Source organism: Eleutherodactylus coqui, chromosome 11 (assembly GCF_035609145.1).
Source record: "Eleutherodactylus coqui strain aEleCoq1 chromosome 11, aEleCoq1.hap1, whole genome shotgun sequence".
Classification (NCBI taxonomy): Eukaryota; Metazoa; Chordata; class Amphibia; order Anura; family Eleutherodactylidae; genus Eleutherodactylus; species Eleutherodactylus coqui.
Genome location: NC_089847.1, coordinates 1,938,046 through 1,958,193, shown reverse-complemented (window position 1 = coordinate 1,958,193; position 20,148 = coordinate 1,938,046). Strand labels below are relative to the sequence as shown.

General features: G+C 52.2%; 3 protein-coding genes across 3 annotated transcripts in view; 2 read left to right on the top strand and 1 right to left on the bottom strand.

Moving 5' to 3' along the window:
* The window catches only part of BANP (BTG3 associated nuclear protein), a 364,607-nt gene that overhangs the window by 10,745 nt on the left and 333,714 nt on the right, over positions 1-20,148 (top strand). The gene's annotated exons all lie outside the window — the stretch shown is intronic.
* On the bottom strand, positions 452-7,904 carry LOC136582650 (uncharacterized). Its single transcript, XM_066583822.1, has 4 exons — positions 7,882-7,904; positions 5,375-5,390; positions 857-1,453; positions 452-757 (listed from the first exon to the last, which is right to left on the bottom strand). Exons 1-4 carry the CDS (start codon positions 7,902-7,904, stop codon positions 452-454), a joined length of 942 nt encoding a protein of 313 aa, XP_066439919.1.
* Positions 10,912-11,274, top strand: LOC136582649 (cuticle protein 16.5-like). The gene has a single exon (XM_066583821.1). It carries the CDS (start codon positions 10,912-10,914, stop codon positions 11,272-11,274), a length of 363 nt encoding a protein of 120 aa, XP_066439918.1.

Below are 20,148 nucleotides of genomic sequence, written 5' to 3'. Positions count from 1 at the left end.
CGGGGGGGCTGTTCAGTTTCTGTATGGGGGATATCGGGGGGGCTGTTCAGTTTCTGTATGGGGGATATCGGGGGGGCTGTTCAGTTTCTGTATGGGGGATATCGGGGGGGCTGTTCAGTTTCTGTATGGGGGATATCGGGGGGGCTGTTCAGTTTCTGTATGGGGGATATCGGGGGGGCTGTTCAGTTTCTGTATGGGGGATATCGGGGGGGCTGTTCAGTTTCTGTATGGGGGATATCGGGGGGGCTGTTCAGTTTCTGTAGGGGGGATATCGGGGGGGCTGTTCAGTTTCTGTAGGGGGGATATCGGGGGGGCTGTTCAGTTTCTGTAGGGGGAATATCGGGGGGCTGTTCAGCTTCTGTAGAGGGGATATCTGGGGGCTGTTCAGCTTCTGTAGAGTGGATATCTGGGGGGCTGTTCAGCTTCTGTAGAGGGGATATCTGGGGGCTGTTCAGCTTCTGTAGAGTGGATATCTGGGGGGCTGTTCAGCTTCTGTAGAGGGGATATCTGGGGGGCTGTTCAGCTTCTGTAGAGGGGATATCTGGGGGCTGTTCAGCTTCTGTAGAGGGGATATCTGGGGGCTGTTCAGCTTCTGTAGAGGGGATATCTGGGGGCTGTTCAGCTTCTGTAGAGGGGATATCTGGGGGCTGTTCAGCTTCTGTAGAGGGGATATCTGGGGGCTGTTCAGCTTCTGTAGAGGGGATATCTGGGGGCTGTTCAGCTTCTGTAGAGGGGATATCTGGGGGCTGTTCAGCTTCTGTAGAGGGGATATCTAGGGGCTGTTCAGCTTCTGTAGAGGGGATATCTGGGGGGCTGTTCAGCTTCTGTAGAGGGGATATCTGGGGGGCTGTTCAGCTTCTGTAGAGGGGATATCTGGGGGCTGTTCAGCTTCTGTAGAGGGGATATCTGGGGGCTGTTCAGCTTCTGTAGAGGGGATATCTGGGGGCTGTTCAGCTTCTGTAGAGGGGATATCTGGGGGCTGTTCAGCTTCTGTAGAGGGGATATCTGGGGGCTGTTCAGCTTCTGTAGAGGGGATATCTGGGGGCTGTTCAGCTTCTGTAGAGGGGATATCTGGGGGCTGTTCAGCTTCTGTAGAGGGGATATCTGGGGGCTGTTCAGCTTCTGTAGAGGGGATATCTGGGGGCTGTTCAGCTTCTGTAGAGGGGATATCTGGGGGCTGTTCAGCTTCTGTAGAGGGGATATCTGGGGGCTGTTCAGCTTCTGTAGAGGGGATATCTGGGGGCTGTTCAGCTTCTGTAGAGGGGATATCTGGGGGCTGTTCAGCTTCTGTAGAGGGGATATCTGGGGGCTGTTCAGCTTCTGTAGAGGGGATATCTAGGGGCTGTTCAGCTTCTGTAGAGGGGATATCTAGGGGCTGTTCAGCTTCTGTAGAGGGGATATCTAGGGGCTGTTCAGCTTCTGTAGAGGGGATATCTGGGGGGCTGTTCAGCTTCTGTAGAGGGGATATCTGGGGGGCTGTTCAGCTTCTGTAGAGGGGATATCTGGGGGGCTGTTCAGCTTCTGTAGAGGGGATATCTGGGGGCTGTTCAGCTTCTGTAGAGGGGATATCTGGGGGCTGTTCAGCTTCTGTAGAGGGGATATCTGGGGGGCTGTTCAGCTTCTGTAGAGGGCATATCTGGGGGCTGTTCAGCTTCTGTAGAGGGGATATCTGGGGGCTGTTCAGCTTCTGTAGAGGGGATATCTAGGGGCTGTTCAGCTTCTGTAGAGGGCATATCTGGGGGGCTGTTCAGCTTCTGTACAGGGGATATCTGGGGGGCTGTTCAGCTTCTGTAGAGGGGATATCTGGGGGGCTGTTCAGCTTCTGTAGAGGGGCGCTCGGTCATGTTGGTGGAGACACGGAGCTGTACCAGAGTATTACCATACGAGAGGTGATGCCACATTGTCCGGGAAGTCTCTGTGCCCATTGGTGTGGGGGGTGGTCTTCACTATAACCAATGGCCCTCGTTCTTTCCCGCAGAACCCCCCACCACCATTACAGAAACTGCTCCAAACCTCACTGTTGGGACGATGCAGTCATGTACAAACCGCCCTCCAGACAACCGCCACACCCAAGTGCCGCCATCTGATCGGAAGATGCTGTACTGTGATTCATCCGTCCACAACATTTGCTTTCACTCACTTACAGTCCGTCGCTGTGCATTCACTGCTGGGATGTTGTGTGCAGCCGCTCGTCCATGGTAACCCTTCACATGCCGCTCCCTACGGCTGCTTCTAGTGCTATTGGATATTCCAATGGCCTTTGAGACCCCCTGAGCGATGACAGACAAGGTGTGTGATGTCTTCACATCTACAAGTCTTTGTTGTCCGCGTTCTGTCAGTTTACGAGGTCTCCCTGAATGAATCTAGCCATTAGTTTGGGGTTTTTAACGCATTCACCATTCAGTAAAAATAACCTGCTAATATTCAGATGTGGATCAGCACGATTATCGCAATCCCAACTTTGTATAGCTTTTCTTTAAAAAATATAGTTACTACTTTTGCACAATAAAAACACATTTTTAAAGAGACACAATTGAACTGCCGCTTTCTAAGAGCCATATTTTTTGAAAACTTTATTTTTTTTCCTTTGAATTAAGCTTTTATTGATTTTTTTTTTTCCCCACATTTTTTTAGTCTATGAAGGGGACTTGAAGATGTGTGCATTCTACTCAGCCTATGACAGCAGCCTATTAGACTTCGCAGGAGGCGGGGCCTAGTAGGCTGAGTTACATGGCAGGCTTCCAGCTGTCATGGGAAAAACTGCCAGGATGTGAGGTTTCTCTGCTACTGGCTGTTAGAGCAGGAGCCTGGCTGTCAGTAATAGCTAAGCCACCGCCTTAAAAATACGTATTTGCAAGTTTAAAGTCTATTAGTGATTTCATTAAAAAGGCGTATTGTGGTCTGTAATGGGTTAAAGTGAACGAGCGACGAATGGTTGTATGAAAGATCATTCATCCTCTGTGTAGTCTGCATCTCCCTGTGTAAAAGGCCAGTTAAAGGAGCGTAGACCCCAAGGATCGGTGCTGGTATAACACTGATATCGGCCTGTTTAAAAGGCCCCTTGCATGGGACAATGGTTGGGTGAATCGGTAATATTGTATCTTGATGCCACCGGAAGCTAGGGGTTTGACAAGGAACGCACCTCTCACACTGCCATCTCCCGATTGGGCCAAGGCAGGAAGGTCCTAGCAGCACAGTGTGCATAGATTTTTCCCAGCGCCCCAGCCTGAGGGTTACTACAGTTCTTAGGCTTAAATTACATACCGCTGTAAGATGGCAGCATCTACATGTCATAATGTAAGGCTAAGAAGTATAGTAACCCTCAGCCTAAGGCTGCAGTGTTCAGGCACATCTATGCAGACGCTGCAGCGTGTGTGCTCCGTCCTGGCCCCCATTTCACCCATGCGTGCTACGCTCCCGGCCGCCTGCTCACCTCTCCGTCGTGGCTGTCAGCTGAGTTACGCCGCCTGGATCAGTGGTCCGTGACGGCCGCGGCCAGGAAAGCATTGTCTGTTCAGTTTGCCCTCCGTGCAGTTGACGACGCACAGCGCTTCTACAGTGAGGCCGCTTCCGCCTTCTGGCCTGCAGCCGGGGACTGCACTAGCTTCTGGGGGTGCCTGCCTGTGTCGCCGCAGGCCTCTCTGTGGCTTCTCTATTTATCTTTAGTGCCCTGGCAGGACCTGCTGCCTAACACCCAGTGCAGCCAATCAGGTACAGGGGGGCGTCACCCCCTGTCAATCTTGGCTCCACCAGGAATTCCTGGTGGCGTCAAGATACAATAATACCGGGTGAATCATTGCCTGTCTTAAAGGAGCTTTAGACGCGCTGATTTTCCTAAACAACAACATTTTTAATATACCAAGAGGAAGAAGGTCTGTTTTTCATGTGGACATCACATGTAGTCTTGTTTGACCCCATTACATTTTTGGGCACGGTACAAGATATCTGGATTGCATCTAAGATACAAGTTATGTTCTTTGTGTCAGGATTCTTCCCTCTCGCCGTCCAGCTGTTCTAATCAACACCCTTCATGGAGTTCAGATCCGTCGGCCATCAACGCAACTGGTTTGAAGTAGGAGCTCTGATATCTGTGTAACGCTCTGAACGGGCCAGATGGCTCTTCCCAATCTCATTTCTCATTTCGGAGCTCTCTTGGGGTGCCTGTCATAAGTCTTCCAGAGCTTTCCTAAGTGCTCTCTGGGATGAACCTGCTTGTGGATGGTGTTTCCCAATGGGAGGTTGTATGGAGATGAGCTCGTCTGTCCATGAGTCGTGGCTGATTGATCATCAGATGAACTCATGAGATGCATTCTTGTTAGTAAGCTCTGTAACAATGTAAAGGCAATGTTTGTGTGTTTGAACAAAGCAAAAGGTCTGCTTGTTTAGCGTCTCAGAACCAATGCCACCTTTGTCCGTGGCCATGTTTGGAATTGCACCTAAGCCCCATTCAAGTGAATAGCAGACACAGCCCGTGGACAGGAGTGGTAGGTTTCTTATGTCATCTCATGCCCCGAGGATTGGATCCAAGCAGGAAAACGTAGAAGTCCTGTTACACTCCGCTTCCCTTCAGTCTACTCCTGGATGCAGCCGGTGGCCCTCCGGCTCCATCAGTGACGGCAGCTGTGATTCCAGCCTTATGCCCTACTGCACGGGCCGATCGGTCAGGTTCTGGCATTCAGTGTGATTGTGTGCCCCGACTAAACGACGGGTGATAGTTAGCTCGTCCAGCCTTAAGGCCCATCTGTACAGGCGGTTGTTTATTTACGAACGACTGCCTGCTTACTGTGAATGGAGGCGGGTGGGTCAGAGCGATCCCCGGCCCGTTCTGCTTACATTCACTAGCGACACTCGTGGCCATATTTTGCCCACCTGCCGGGCCAGTGGGCGCAGAATTGACCAGCAAAGTCTTGTGGGTATTGGCTTGCTACATAGAAAAAAAAGAAACCAAAAGCTGAGCTGTAGGACCAACGGAGAATGATATGAAGGCGGCACCAATAGGATGTAACCAGCAGCATGTTGACGTGTTTGTGGATCCGCTCCCTCGGCGCGCATCTTCATGTACCTCCCTGCACGGGCGGCCCGAGGAGTGCTGCTGGGTCGGCTTTGTGTTTGGCTTGGAGAATTATCCATTGATGTAGTAACATCCTCTCACCTGTTGGGGCCGGATAGACAATCCGCGCATTATTAGGTAGTTCTGCGGCCGCCTCTTCATTATGCCGTCCGCTCCGTATATGCACCAATGGAAACAATCCTGCAGCTCCAAATCGGCGCACTTACCACGCCAGGTAAAAGTTCACTGAGGCAGAGACAGCCCACTAAGTATATGTAGCCCGTCACAGAATAGACCAATAACAAACTACATTTATTAATATACCTGTTCAGATACGGGCCTACAGGACAGACATACCGATTAACACAGAATCCAGAAACAGAACGACATATAAATGATACTTTGACCCCGCTGTAACAGACAGGATTTGACGTGGGGCAAGAGAAGCAGCCCAAATGGCAGCACTGGGGTAAGTAGAACCTCCCTTCCTAGATAATCCTGTAGCTCAGATATAGCGTATAGTAACCCCTACGGAGTCCTAGGATTCAGCAACCCATGGGGCGATGAGCCACCAGCTGGGGTCTAAATCTAGAGTAAAGGCCCGTTTAGACACAACAATTATTGCTCAAAAGATGTCGTTGTGTGCATTTACAGGGCAACCTGATCACCCAAACGTTGAGCGATCACCCTGCGCTCCGAGCGGAGGATGCAGGAAACAAGCGGGGCTGCTTGTCTTCTACATCCAGCTGTTCTCTGCTCGGCGCGCCCGGCTGTTATACAGCGCTGTGCTCCAAGTGGGGTATGAAGAACACAGCTGGACCGCTCTGTTCTTCATACCCTGACTGTGTTCAAGGAGTGGGAAACAGCTGAAACAATAGTATCAGCTGAATCGCGCTGTGAATCCCTGATAAGGCTGATAGTTGTCTTTCAGCACGCTGGAAAACCCGTATAAGATTTGTGCGTTGCAAGACATACACATCTCACATGAATATGAACCCCTTTCTTTTGAATGGAGCCGTGTACATTGCGCTGCGTATCCTGTCTGTGTTCCTTGGAACGCATCACTAATTGTTTTCAATGGGACAGTAAATGGGAGGTGCGGCGAGGTTTCCCATTAAAAACAATGGTAAGCTCTTGCTGATCCCGCGGCACGGCTGAGGATCGCTACTTTATTGAAGTGGTGGGAGGCGGTTTTCCCATAAAAACGCCTCGCATTACCGTGAAAACGTACGTCGGCAAGCACGATATCAGGCCGATATCTCGCTCACCTGTGCGCAGGTAGCCTTGGTGGTGGTTTTTCTGAACCCAGCATGCTCTGGGTCTGGCATTTATCTGATTTTCGCCCCCCCCCCCCATAGACTTTTGTAGGACTTGTAAAAAACCTTGTGTTCTAAATTTAAAAATCCCACCCAAAGCGCTGTTATGGAGGAGCTCTTGGGAGACTGTGACATTGTAGCCTCAGTATGCAGTTCTGGCCCGGAGGTTTAGGGACGCTTTCATTTTCTCTTATCCCTAAATTGAGTAATTCTGAATTGATCTAGCCGAATTATAGGCCGCTGCGGCGTGCGCTGAACGGGTACAGAGCATGAAGTAATCCCGCAGCACTCCATAGGCCGCGGCTCTTCGTTACCACATGTAATGCCGGATTCTGTTTTGCTCTCCCTATTTGACTTCTGCATGTCTGTAAGCAAAACAGAAAAATGAAATGGAATATGGGATGTGACTATAGATGAGCGAGTCTACTCGCTAAAGGCAATTGCTCGAGCGAGCATTGCCTTTAGCGAGTATCTCCCCCGCTCAAGACAGAAGGTTCGGGTGCCGGCGCGGGGGAGCGGTGAGTAGCAGCTGTCAGCAGGAGGGAGAGGGAGATCTGCCCTCCGTTCCGCCCCGTTCTCCCCTGCAGCTCTGTGCCCGCTGCCGGTACCCGAACCTTCTGTCTCGAGCGGGGGAGATACTAGCTAAAGGCAATGCTCGCTCGAGCAATTGCCTTTAGCGAGTATACTCGCTCATCTATAGATGTGACTTATCAGACAGTATTATTGTATCTTGTCACCACCAGAAGCTAGGGGCTTGACAGGGCTTGGATGCAGGAACGCCCCTGTCACACCCCTAGCTCCTGATAGGATGACTTCTGTAAGGTCCTTGAAGGTCCTATCTGCAGCTTCTGTCCTGCTATTTGGCTCCCCCTGAAGGGCTATAAATGTAAGCCTAATAGGAAAACAACCCCCCAACCCTAACCCTCCGCGGCAGCCAAAAAGCAGTACAGAGGCTGGGCTCCGTCATTGCTCCGTGCGCGCATTGATGGTGTCACCTCCATCCCCGGCTGCATTAGCCCGGTTCCTCACCCAGCATCCTGCGTTTCGGCCCACCGGCGCTTCGCTAGCTTCTCCTTATCAGACTGCGCTGCGGGGCTCACCGGTCTGAGAGCCACAACACCTCTACCTGTAATTAGTGTAATCTAATTGTTCACCTACTGGCATCTAATTAGTACTAGACTTCATCAAAAAGATAACATTTCTGAAAATGAGGGGATAATGCTATAGAGCAGAACACAGATTAGGACTGCTACCCATTAACCCCTCGCTGACCGTAAGGACCAAGCTGTTTTCATGGTCGCATTGCAAGAGCCACAACTCAATGATTCGGCCAGATGAGGGCTTGATGGAAGAGCTGTATATAGTACTGCCCCACTGCGGGGTACAGACAATGTGCTGTAGAACCTTCAGTACTGTTTGTGGGGGGATGGGAAAAATGTCCAGCAGTTCTGTCATTGGTTTTGGGTTTTGTGCAGCGTTCACTATTCAGTACCAATACCACACGATCGTTCTTACCTGATCACCACGATTACCGCCATACCAAGTTGCCACCGCGAGGACCCAGAGGATGTCCATAGCTCTGCCGGCTCTTGTCTTTTCATTGGTACCCTTGTAGGTGTATGTGACTTCTGCGTTGCATGTATTCTGTGTTTGGAGGGGCGAGCAGAAGGGAAATAGCAAAGCTGGGGTGACTCTGAAAAATCCTGTTTACTGTGTTCCCCATGTGAGATAACAAACTATCGTACGTGTCTGGAGCATTATGATCGCAGTGATACCGATTAGGAGCTGTTTTTTTTGTACAATACAGGTTTTGGTAAAGAGAAAAATGCTTATTTTTAAACTGAATTTTTTTTTTCTTTCACCTAAACTTTTGAACTTTTTAATGCTATGTTTTTTAGTCTCTGAGGGGGTCTTGAAGATGCAGTCATTTGATCGCTAGGGTAGTACACTGCATTACTTATGTAGTGCATTGTACTAAGCCTATGACAGCAGCCTATTAGATTCTGTGGGAGGCGGAGCCTAATAGGCCAAGGTACATGGCAGACATGGAGGCTTCTGGCTGCCATGGACTCCAATGGAAGACGTCCGTGCGGAGTCCGCACTAAAATAGAACATTCTGCAATTTTATTTCCACTTGTGGGAATTGCTGTCCGCTCATGTTGTATTCTACGGATGGATACGGAATACCGCAGATTGTCCGCCCGGTGATAATCGCGAATTCCGCAATTCAAACCTGGTCGTGTGCCATTGGCCTTACTCTTTACCGTATTAAAGGTTGTTTACACGGCTGAGATCCACGCTTTATTCTTGTTTTCGTCCCCAAGAATGGTGACTGACCCTACAGGTGGAGGTAGCCAACCTTGTAGCCCACTGAATGCCTTCCAAAGGATGCCGTCCCGTAGACAAGACCCCGTGTAACTAGTGCATCTCCCATGTGAGTGGGCCGGGTTCACGCGAGCGGGTGGGATTCTGACTGGGAGCCCGACCTGTGGCCCTGTGGTCCCCTGGTAACTGTACTGCAGATGACCGGCTTGCAGGTGGTCCGTCTGTTGTATTTTCTGCGCCTGCGCTTAGTGATGACCGGTGTATCCGCAGCCCATACGCAGTGGGCTGCGGGTCAGACGCCTCCTTTGACATCAATGAAGCCCTTCTGTGCGGATTCCACAGCAAAATAGAGCGCGCTGTGATTTGTCTTCCCCATCGGCATGCACTATTCTTATCCCCGAGTGTGAAGGAAGAATCTTACCTACATGCCTGTCAGTACCGAACTCCATGCAGATGACGATCGCGGAATCTGCAATACAAATCCAGCTGTGAGACCGTCACCGCTGCTGCAGAACCTCATGAGATCCTCTGCCTGACCTATAAAACCTGCTTGCAGGTCACATCATTGTGGAGACATCAGACGTGTGTTCCTCAGGGATCCTTGAGGGTTCCTTCCACTCCAGCTGCTGATCAGGAGGTTCTGCGGGCGGGCGAGTTGGGTGGAGACGGACACCCCTGCTGATCAGGAGGTTCTGCGGGCGGGCGAGTCGGGTGGAGACGGACACCCCTGCTGATCACCCAGAGACGGCTCTTCTGAACCCCGTCCGCAGGCCGTGATGCTAATTACCTACAAACTGATGCGTTTCCCGGTAATCCCTCGCTGAGGCTCATCCGATCGCTCCGTCTCCAGAAGAACAGCTTATGCCTTTCCAGTAACCCCTTGGAAGTCAATGCATTCACCTCGGAGGCCAGAATTACACGTATGTACAAAATGCTCTTTAATCTCCCAGCAAGCTCTGTAATTACATCGTTACTCGCCAAGTAAAACAAATTGGCAAAAAATAGGAAATTAATTTTTCTCTATTAATTAAAGTCCAATCTCTTGAATCGCGGCCGGCGCTGGATCGCAGCGCTGCTTCAGAAACGTGTTACATGAAAGAAGAGATTTTCTGCATTAGTGACGACCGACTTTAGTTCCAAGCGAAATCACATCTGATTTGGACAAATGTTCTGTAAGTGTTGACCCTCTCCGGTACAGAACAGGCCTGAGGGGGGGAGATTAGGGTCTCCAGAAGGATGCTTAGCACAAACACAATCGGTTAGGTAACCCGACAATCAGTTGTAAGGCAGACGAACCTCTCGCTGTGACTGAGGAGGAGCCAAACTGAGAGCCCTACAGGGCGACGTATGGAGCGAGCGTGGGAGCTGACCGCTGCCAGCAGAGGCCACGGCATCTAAGCCGTTGGAAGTAGGAGGGCGCCCTCTGTGGCCCCGCCCACATACCACTGCAATGAGAAGGCACAATGCTTCTACTCCATGGCTAATACTCTACAAAAATGGCAAAAAATGCTAAAATGGCCTTATTTTTATCACTCCGCCTTCCGATAAAAAAAAAATTAATAGAAGTGATTAAAAAGTCATATGTATCGCACAATGGTCCTGAAACTACAGCTCAGTCCGCAAAAAAGAACCCCGCTGGCAGAAAGAGGAAGTCATGGAGCTTGGAATGTTCTGCTAATAGAAGACATGGGGTGTATCCGGGCGGAGGACGTTGTCCCCATTATAATGGGCCCCTGTGACGCTGATGCGTTCCCTGGAGCCGGGACCAAATATACCACAAAAAACGGTTTAAAAAAAAATGTGGCGCCAAAGAGCAATTATTATTTTATAAAATACTTAAAAGATTCTATACATTGGTTATTGTACTAATACTGAGAGATCGGGGTAACACCTCATTGTCGGCACAACGTGAACGTCCTGACAACAATAGGGAGCGCCCCGACGGCAATAGGGAGCGCCCCGACGGCAATAGGGAGCGCCCTGACGGCAATAGGGAGCGCCCTGACGGCAATAGGGAGCGCCCCGACGGCATTAGGGAGCGCCCCGACGGCAATAGGGAGCGCCCCGACGGCAATAGCGAGCGCCCCGACGGCAATAGGGAGCGCCCCGACGGCAATAGCGAGCGCCCCGACGGCAATGGGGAGCGCCCCGACGGCAATGGGGAGCGCCCCGACGGCAATGGGGAGCGCCCCGACGGCAATGGGGAGCGCCCCGACGGCAATGGGGAGCGCCCCGACGGCTATGGGGAGCGCCCCGACGGCTATGGGGAGCGCCCCGACGGCAATGGGGAGCGCCCCGACGGCAATGGGGAGCGCCCCGACGGCAATAGGGAGCGCCCCGACGGCAATAGGGAGCGCCCCGACGGCAATAGGGAGCGCCCCGACGGCAATAGGGAGCGCCCTGACGGCAAAAGCGAGCGCCCTGACGGCAAAAGCGAGCGCCCTGACGGCAAAAGCGAGCGCCCTGACGGCAAAAGCGAGCGCCCTGACGGCAATAGCGAGCGCCCTGACGGCAATAGCGAGCGCCCTGACGGCAATAGCGAGCGCCCTGACGGCAATAGCGAGCGCCCTGTTCTCCCCTTGATTTCACTTAAAAGAATAAATAAAGACCCCATTATCCGGTTGTCAACAGAAGAATAAAAGTATTATGGCTCTTTGAAAAGCAGAATTCGTTAATGAATTCTCCGCAGCTTCCTGCCTTGGTTTTGGCTCGGACCCGCACACACAATTTGCTGCGTGTTAATGGGTTAAATCCGTGCGTGGCGTTCCAATACAAAGAATTGTGTTTCCAACTTTGGAATTCCGGTTGTGGATTTTGCCCATTGATGAGGCTGACTGCGCATGGAAGGTGCGGACTTCGATGGGGTTAGAATGTGAACGCGGTCATCGTCCGCTCATGTGAACCGCACATCGCTCGGTGTAGGGGCTCGACCACATGGGTGTATGCCTTCACATTACAGCCCATACGGATGGCGCAGCGCACGCCCGCAGAAGACACGGCCATGTGCACTGGGATGTATACCTTTTTGGTCCAGAGCGGTGACACGTATGGAACGCTTATACAAGGGCGGCGTGTGATATTTATTTCTCCTGCGTATTGACTTTCATTGCCTTCATTCCTCACGTCTGCACAGGATATACGGTGACAAGATGCCCGTGTGAATGAGCCCTAAATGTGCGCTTACTCTGGATAGATATGTGTAAATGGTAAGCATGTGACCGAGCGGCGTGCATGGAGCCTGTACAACGACATACGTGTTACACGTCGCTCCCTTGTGATGCTCTGAGTTCTATATTTTGCATTCTGGAAAACCCTCTGAAAACGGTATTCGCACTGCCTTTCGGGGGCGCCCATCCTTTCTGTCCCAGGATTCTGTCTGGATCACCGAAAAAGGGATGTAGTTAAATAACGAAACCATAGCCCGCACTTTTCTGTCCGGTACAACTGTTAAGGTCCTCGCGCACATTAGAGTTTAGTTGTCCAACCCGCTGATGATGGGGGGGGGGGGGGCCTACGAGGCTCTTTGACCAAACCTATTGAAATCAATAGGCTCTGATGACTGTATATTGCACATGTAATACGCAGCGCAAATGCATTTGTGTGAATAAGCCTTAAGATGGACATTTGGAATAACGGCAGCAAGTGGAAAGGTTAGAGAAACGCCGGGAGCCATGAGGGCGGAAGAGGCGCTCGCCGGGAGCCATGAGGGCGGAAGAGGCGCTCGCCGGGAGCCATGAGGGCGGAAGAGGCGCTCGCCGGGAGCCATGAGGGCGGAAGAGGCGCTCGCCGGGAGCCATGAGGGCGGAAGAGGCGCTCGCCGGGAGCCATGAGGGCGGAAGAGGCGCTCGCCGGGAGCCATGAGGGCGGAAGAGGCGCTCGCCGGGAGCCATGAGGGCGGAAGAGGCGCTCGCCAGGAGTCATGAGGGCGGAAGAGGCGCTCGCCGGGAGTCATGAGGGCGGAAGAGGCGCTCGCCGGGAGCCATGAGGGCGGAAGAGGCACTCGCCGGGAGCCATGAGGGCGGAAGAGGCGCTCGCCGGGAGCCATGAGGGCGGAAGAGGCGCTCGCCGGGAGCCATGAGGGCGGAAGAGGCGCTCGCCAGGAGTCATGAGGGCGGAAGAGGCGCTCGCCGGGAGTCATGAGGGCGGAAGAGGCGCTCGCCGGGAGCCATGAGGGCGGAAGAGGCACTCGCCAGGAGTCATGAGGGCAGAAGAGGCGCTCGCCGGGAGCCATGAGGGCGGAAGAGGCGATCGCCGGGAGCCATGAGGGCGGAAGAGGCACTCGCCAGGAGTCATGAGGGCGGAAGAGGCGCTCGCCGGGAGCCATGAGGGCGGAAGAGGCACTCGCCAGGAGTCATGAGGGCGGAAGAGGCGCTCGCCGGGAGCCACGAGGCGGAGGCGGTCGCTGGGCTTGCGCTCCATTGGACAGTCCAGCTACTGTTCTTGCTGGCAGGTGAAACCTCAGATGTGCGACCCTTTATATAGCCTGCAAGCCCCCCGTATGCCTCATTCACACTGCAGGGGTGTGTGGTGCGACCCTTCATATGGCGGGTGTCAGCTGTCAGTAACAGCCAGCACCCGCCCTGTATCCGCTCCTGATCTCAAACACCAGTGCTGGAGGGTGTACACGTATGCTCAAAAATATCACGGGGTTAGTTTCTTTCACATCTACAAAAGGCTGGGCTCACACGCTTGCGGTGTACGTGCGTGAGATATGCTGCCATGTGCCGTACACAGCGAGATCCCTGCGTGAGCCGTGTTCCCCGACCGCAGGGCGTTCTGGATCTCTGCACTTCTGTTTGATGCCGTAAAAAAATAAGTAACATAATGGAACAAAAGTAATTCTGGTTTTACTCCATTTTTCTGCTCCAAACGCTGAGCCTAGAGATGGGAGGCTGCAGCGCCGGCGTGGGCGAGCCCGGGGACACTTCTGTGCCGCTACATAGCATGTCTTCATGCTACATAGTATGCCAGGCTGAAAGGAGACAAGTGCCATCCATGACCGTGCCCGCTCCCGCAGTCATACTGTTGAGACTTCTTGCTCCAGGGTTAAGGGGTTCTTTAAGACCCCCAATCCAGTGTTTGTCCCTCCGGTTACATTACATTACCAGACATTTCCTTAATGTGTCCAGCTGAACCTCTACCTGTCCTCAGCAGCCACCATCCAGCGCAGCAACCCTGCCAAATGACATCACTCGACGTCACCTGACCACTGCGACCAATCAGAGGCTGCAGCATCATCCTTCCGACATCCTAGTGCCCAGGATGTGAGCGCTGATGTCATCAAGTCCCATGATGCAGCGCTGGATAGCGGGCGGGGGCGAGGACAGCTCCTGTGGTTAGCACCCCTGGACCCAGAGAGGGAATGTCTAGTAACCAAACAACTATGTGATGGACTTATAAATAAAAATATTCATCATTTTGCCAATTGGAATTACACTTTTATACCCTTGCTGCCAAACCCACTGCACTTGTGCGGATGTCCCATGAGCCTTTGCAGCGTGCGGGTGCCTCACTACTGGTGAAGCATCCTTCTATTTGGGGGACCTGTAGACTCCCGTCCTGGTGGCTTGGGGTGACCGTGAATGATTGCTTGTTCAGTTGGCACCATGAGCAGAGGGGGGGTACGTGTGAGATTGGTGGAGGTCTTGCCAGCCGGTACCCCTGCAGAAACAGCCAGATGCGGCAGGAAGACAGTTGGATCTTAGGACTTGATGGACCCACGCCGGTCTATATGAGGTCAGATCCACCTCTCATCGCTGCCGCTGGATGCATGAAGCCCCGTCCTTCTTCTTCTCCGCTCCCATTTCAGGTTGTTGCTGGTTTTATTTCTTGGCCTGAATTTAGGGATGGGAAATCTGTAAGACGCTGTTTTGCACACTAGATGGCGCTGCAGCCGCTGTTCGTCGTCTCCGTGTCCGCGGACTTAGATAAAGCATGGGGAGCGGAGCATCCCCGGATCCAAACATTTACTTGTCGCTTTCATTTAATCACTCAGTAGGTACAACTCCAACATCCTTTTAACGACCCAAACTCTCGTTTCCATCACAAGTCGTCTCTGAGTTGTTTCTATCCTGCGCTTCGCACTACTTCTTAGTATGACGCCATCCGTGGCTTTGATGAACGCCAGTCCTTGGCCCGCAATAGCGTAACAAGATGTGCGTCCAGCAAACGGGTAATCGGGCACAAAGGGACGTCTGCTTGCAATGTTCATTATTACGTTCATTTTCCCAAATTATGATCCGCCCCAAACAATTTATAAATCACACTTACTGTAAGCTTTAGCTATAATAGTGTGATCGCTCTGTGCTTGTGAGCCCCCCCCCGTCCTTAAAGGGGTTCTGCAACTCTGGAAACTCCTAAAATGTGTCTATGTAAAACAATAAGAGCAGCTGCCCCACCGCTTCTGTCCCTGGGGATTTGGGGCTCCCGGCCGCTGCTTATACATGGCTACCACCCCCCACTACCGGCAACCATTGGCCATGGTGCCGCACTCCTGCCATTGTGACTCCCAGCATCTGCGCAGATTGGGGATTTCATATGAAAGGTGTCTGACATAAAGGGGAGAGCTGCTGTGATCCCAGGAGATGGCCTCGATTTGCTGGACATCTGACCCGGGATTATTGAGTATTTTGGATCATTGTTGTGGGTTGTGTGAGTTATGTAAAGGCCTCTGACGGGGCTCCCCATGCTGTGACATACTGATCGCCTGATCCTCGCCCTTCCCTGCCGCCAGCCGTAGCCGTCGCTGGACAAGCTGCTGCAGCCAATGCGCTCAGCACTGACCACTGACACCGTCATTGGCTGCAGCAGCAGTTTATGAGAAGTCCCAGGGGACTGCAGCCTGTAGACATAAGCGGGGAGTGATGAGTATCAGCTGTTCTATCTTACATGACCCGGACCACCCCATGAAGGCCCCTGACACATAAGGGTTGGATGTGACTAAAGTCCAACAACGGACGGCATACGCAGACACCGACTACATGATGCAAGTCCTATTCTTGTCCATATTACGAGAATTAGAACATGTAAATGTACTGGCCGTCCGTCCGTCAGACCGCACACAGACAGATGTCTGTGCTACGGTGGAGAAACGTATTGCAGAGGCGGTTCACATGGGGGATTGGTGCACACTAATGGTCTGTGACATAAAGGCTGCAGCACGCCCCATTCTTGTCCATTTTCTCTGCAGAGTACTGGACATGAAGCAGTGGGGTCCGTGCACACCGGCGGGCTCGCGGGGACGTCTTTGTGCTTTCTGATGGGTTTTGTGTCCACGTGGATGAGCCCCCCCCCCCCGCGCTCCATACTACTGGCTGATCGCAGCGTCTTGTCGCCCCCGGACAGGACGGCGTTGTGCTTGTCTGCAGGTCGGGGCGGCAGGGGTTAATACTAGGAGATGCACAACGAGCTCAGATGTCTGCTGATTTATACGAAGTCGATGACTTGTCATTTTATTAGAGCAGTCATTGTTTTCTCCTAAATGAATCCCTAATGTGGAGTAAAGTAACAAGAAGAGAAGATTCCATGGCCACGTCTGTTTCCAGTTAGGTACCGCTGTGAGAGCCGTATCTGGACAGTGTCTGCAGATCCAGGGGATTTCATGGGGGTCAGCTGCTTGTACTTGGGTAGTGCCGCCCACCGTGCCATGTTGGGGTGCCGGTGCCATCCGCTGTCACTAGAGGCTCCCGCACGGACAGCAATCGCCTGTTTGATCCGTTTTAGATATGATTAAGTGATATTTTTGGCACCTCTGTCGGCCGCACGATCTTGTGTTAAGTGGGCAGTGTCAGCAGTAAGCCCATATAACAGCCCAAAATCCTTGGCATTGGGTAGTTCATGACGTTATGCAGAAATCCAGAGGCCGTGTCTCTTCACATGGAGCTGGCGCCTTCAGAAGTGCGTTCGCTGTGTAACTAAAGCGTACGGCCCCCTCACAAGGCGCTTTTTACAGGAGGAGAGCGATGCTGCGGCCCAAAACGAAAGTAAAACGCAGCAAAGCGCCGCAATTTAGATTGCAGCGCCTTCAGCAACACCGCAGCACTGCCGTCTCAGGCTGCGTTCGCACATAACAGCCGCAGCAAAGACATCGCGCCGAGGCTGCATTTACACAAGGGATTGTCTGGCATGATTTCTGCGCGTTGTGAGATGTGGAGACACCGCGCAGGAAGAGAACCGTTACTTAGGTGGGTCTGTTTACATGGGGAATCCTTTTGTCGTAACGACCATGCAAGGGGGAATAATCCCATCAGTTCTCTCGAAGAATCCTCCGATGGGAGCAGAATAATCGCCTCCCGCTCGCACCCACCTGTCAGCTTCATGCGATTCCCTTTAGCTTCAGCGGGCGGCTTTAGGTGCGGCGATGCAATGTGCTTTTCTCACAAACGCACCGCAGTCACGTACACGGCCATAGAGCTGCAGTGCGATGCGGGTCCGAGCGGCTCATGTAAATGCAGCCTGATCATCATCATCTAGAAGATGGTCTCAGAGTTCCTTATATGCAAAAACTCAAGAAGTGCAAATACACAAGAACATGAATTTGATGCTACAAGGAAAGAGATCACAGCTGAAAATACCAGGAAACCCTCTTTATCGTCACCCTACGAAGGCGCTGGGAGTGCCGATGGCAGCCATTCACACGGCCGGATCCTGGGGCTGGATATAGGCTCATGCTGCGTCCGCCCGCTGCCGCCCTGCCTACTGGTGACCCCATGACATGTTCTCCAGCACATACATGACATAGATCCATAGGCCCATAATGGCCTCCGTCGGCCAGGAGCTGTCAGATTACATAGCGACCTTCCGTTGTACGTGCTCCATAGTGGTACATGGTGACGGAAGCCACGGCTCGTTAGCAGATACGCCTTTACATGGATCCCATTATAACCTGTGGGTGACGAATCCCTTAGGCTGCAGATGGCATGTATGTGAGGCCCAGGCTCTCTGATGGTTTGTAGGCGGCTACATTGCGAGGATACAAAGTGGCGGCACGCTGTGTACAGCCGCGGTTTGCAGCCCGTTTTCCCCATGGAGCCTCCTTGTTTATTACGTCACATGGCACAAACATCAGATTTTAACTTTCTCACTTGAAAATTTATTTCCCCAGAAAAAAGCCTCACCGACTCTACAAAACGGCGAGTATGAGGCCGCGATATCGCTGCCGCCACGTGACAGGGGCCCGCAACATGCCTAAGGGGTGTCCGTCAGCCATAGGCTATAATGACATCTAGTGCACTGTTCTATAGGTGATGGATGCCGCTGTCAGCCATTCATCACAGCCGCCATCACATGTATGCGGTGGCAGTGCATGGGTTAAGGGGAGCAATTAAAGGGGATTTCTCATTCCAAAACCCAGCTATCCCGAGACTGGTGCAGTTGAATGCCCCTGTCAATGGAGCAGCAGTGCCATGTTTGATGCCCGCTCCACAGCCGTCCCCATGTGTCCCATATAACTGCATGGAGGGGCAGTTGAGCATGCAGCATTCAGGTGTGCTGGGGCCCCCAGGGGTCCGACCCCAGTAATCACACATTTATTCTTTGTCCTGTGGAGAGGGGAGAACTTGAATGCAGTGTGAAAAGAGCCTCATGGTACGATTTGTCCCTAAAATCATTGCTTCTAGGAAATCTACCTGCTACATATTGGTAAAGGCCAGGTTTTGATCTTAAAGTGATTGTCAAGTTGTAAACTAACGATGGCCAGTCCTTGGGATAGGTAATCAATAGTAGATTGGCGGGGGTCATGCTTCTGCAATGCACTGATTTCTGCAGGAAGCAGACAGCTCCATTCTCACTGTAGTGGCCAGGCCTGGTATTGCAGTCAAAATTTGCATTCATTTTAATAAGAACTAGTCCTGCAGTATGAAGCCTGGCCACTGCAGTGGGAACGGAGCTGTCTGTTTCCTGCAGAAATCATCTCAGTACACGAGTACAGCGGCCAAGAGAAGAGCTGATAGGTGGGGGTCCCTGCAGATGGACCCCTGACCATCTATTGATGACCTGTTCTAAGGATAGGCCATCAGTGGTGGCCAACCCCTTTTAAACCAATGCGTATTACAGAGGGTGAGCATTGATATACTGTTAACTTGGCGGTCAGCATTTGTAGTATGGCAGTGTGTAGGGGCCACATACCGTGGTGCAGTATGGACCCACTGTTTCAGTTCTCCACCTAGACGGGCTGTACGGGTACCCAGCCACCTCTTGTAGCGCGGCATGATGAGTGGTGGATCTCCTCGTGTAGTCAGATGTTGCTCCCGATGGTTCCGGCCTTCCCTCCTCATCACTTGATTGACTCCACATGAAGTCCTTCCCAGCGGCCCCGTGGGGCCGACACCCACCTGAAACGCGCCTGTTCTTCCTGTCCTGATTGATATCCAGAGGATTGCATTCCTCATCGCTGCTTCCTATTAAAGGGCTGTTTTTAGACTCTTCCTATTTTCGGGGCTGATGGAAAATAACAGATTGGACCATTTGATGTAGTTAAATAGCGCATTAGTGAAGAAACAAAGCCATGGTTGTGATAGAAACCTCACAGTCATCCGGGGCTCAGCCCTCCAACACAAATCCCCTTGGCCTGTGAGTTGGCGCAGGGTCTCCGTGTGTTAGACAGCTGTTGGGGAGCTGAGTCAGGGAGTGCGCCCCGGCAGAACGGAGCGCGCAGCGCCCGCATCCTCTCCCCACGCCAGTGTGAGGCGCTGTCCTCCTGGAAGCCGCTCACTATAGGTATAAGGCGAAGGCTTATACAAAGAGCAGCCATATATAACAGAGGGGCGTATTTACTATTCATATAGGAGCTTTCTGGCACAACCCCTTTATCAGATGCCCTTATATACCGTCTCTCTCTACCAAGCAGGCTGCCCCTATAGATGCCACGATTAGTCTAGAGGAGATACAAGCCAGACGGGCCTCCTATACAGACCCCTCTGCCTGCTACCACGGCCTATCCTCTTATGATGCAGCGATCCTAGTACAGACCCCACCGATTGCATCTCCTATCCCATTAGTCACCCTGAAGCCCCATTTACACACAAAGACGATTGCTCAAAATGTGTTCAAAGATCAGTTTGAGAGATCATTGTGCATAAACTGCTAATGGACACTGATGCTCGTTAGTAGCCTATTAGCTTCATTTGCATGTAAATGAGCCTCCCTGAGCCATATGGGAGACGGGGAAATATAAGGAAATGAATACAATTAGGAAAAGGGGATCTAGTAAAAACGGTTACATATATGTAAAGGGAAACAGCAGGTTAATATGGACAGGACGCCCTTGGATGTACCAAGACATGATACAAAGTAGGGGTGTGGGGTCAGACCAAAACACATAGGGGGTCCGTGTAGTGTTACATAAAAGACCAATACAAATGCCCTAGGAGGGGGCAGGGGATATATCTGTTCCCATCCCCCTCCTAGGGGATTTGTATTGGTGATTTGGTCTGACCCCACACCCCCTATGTGGTGACC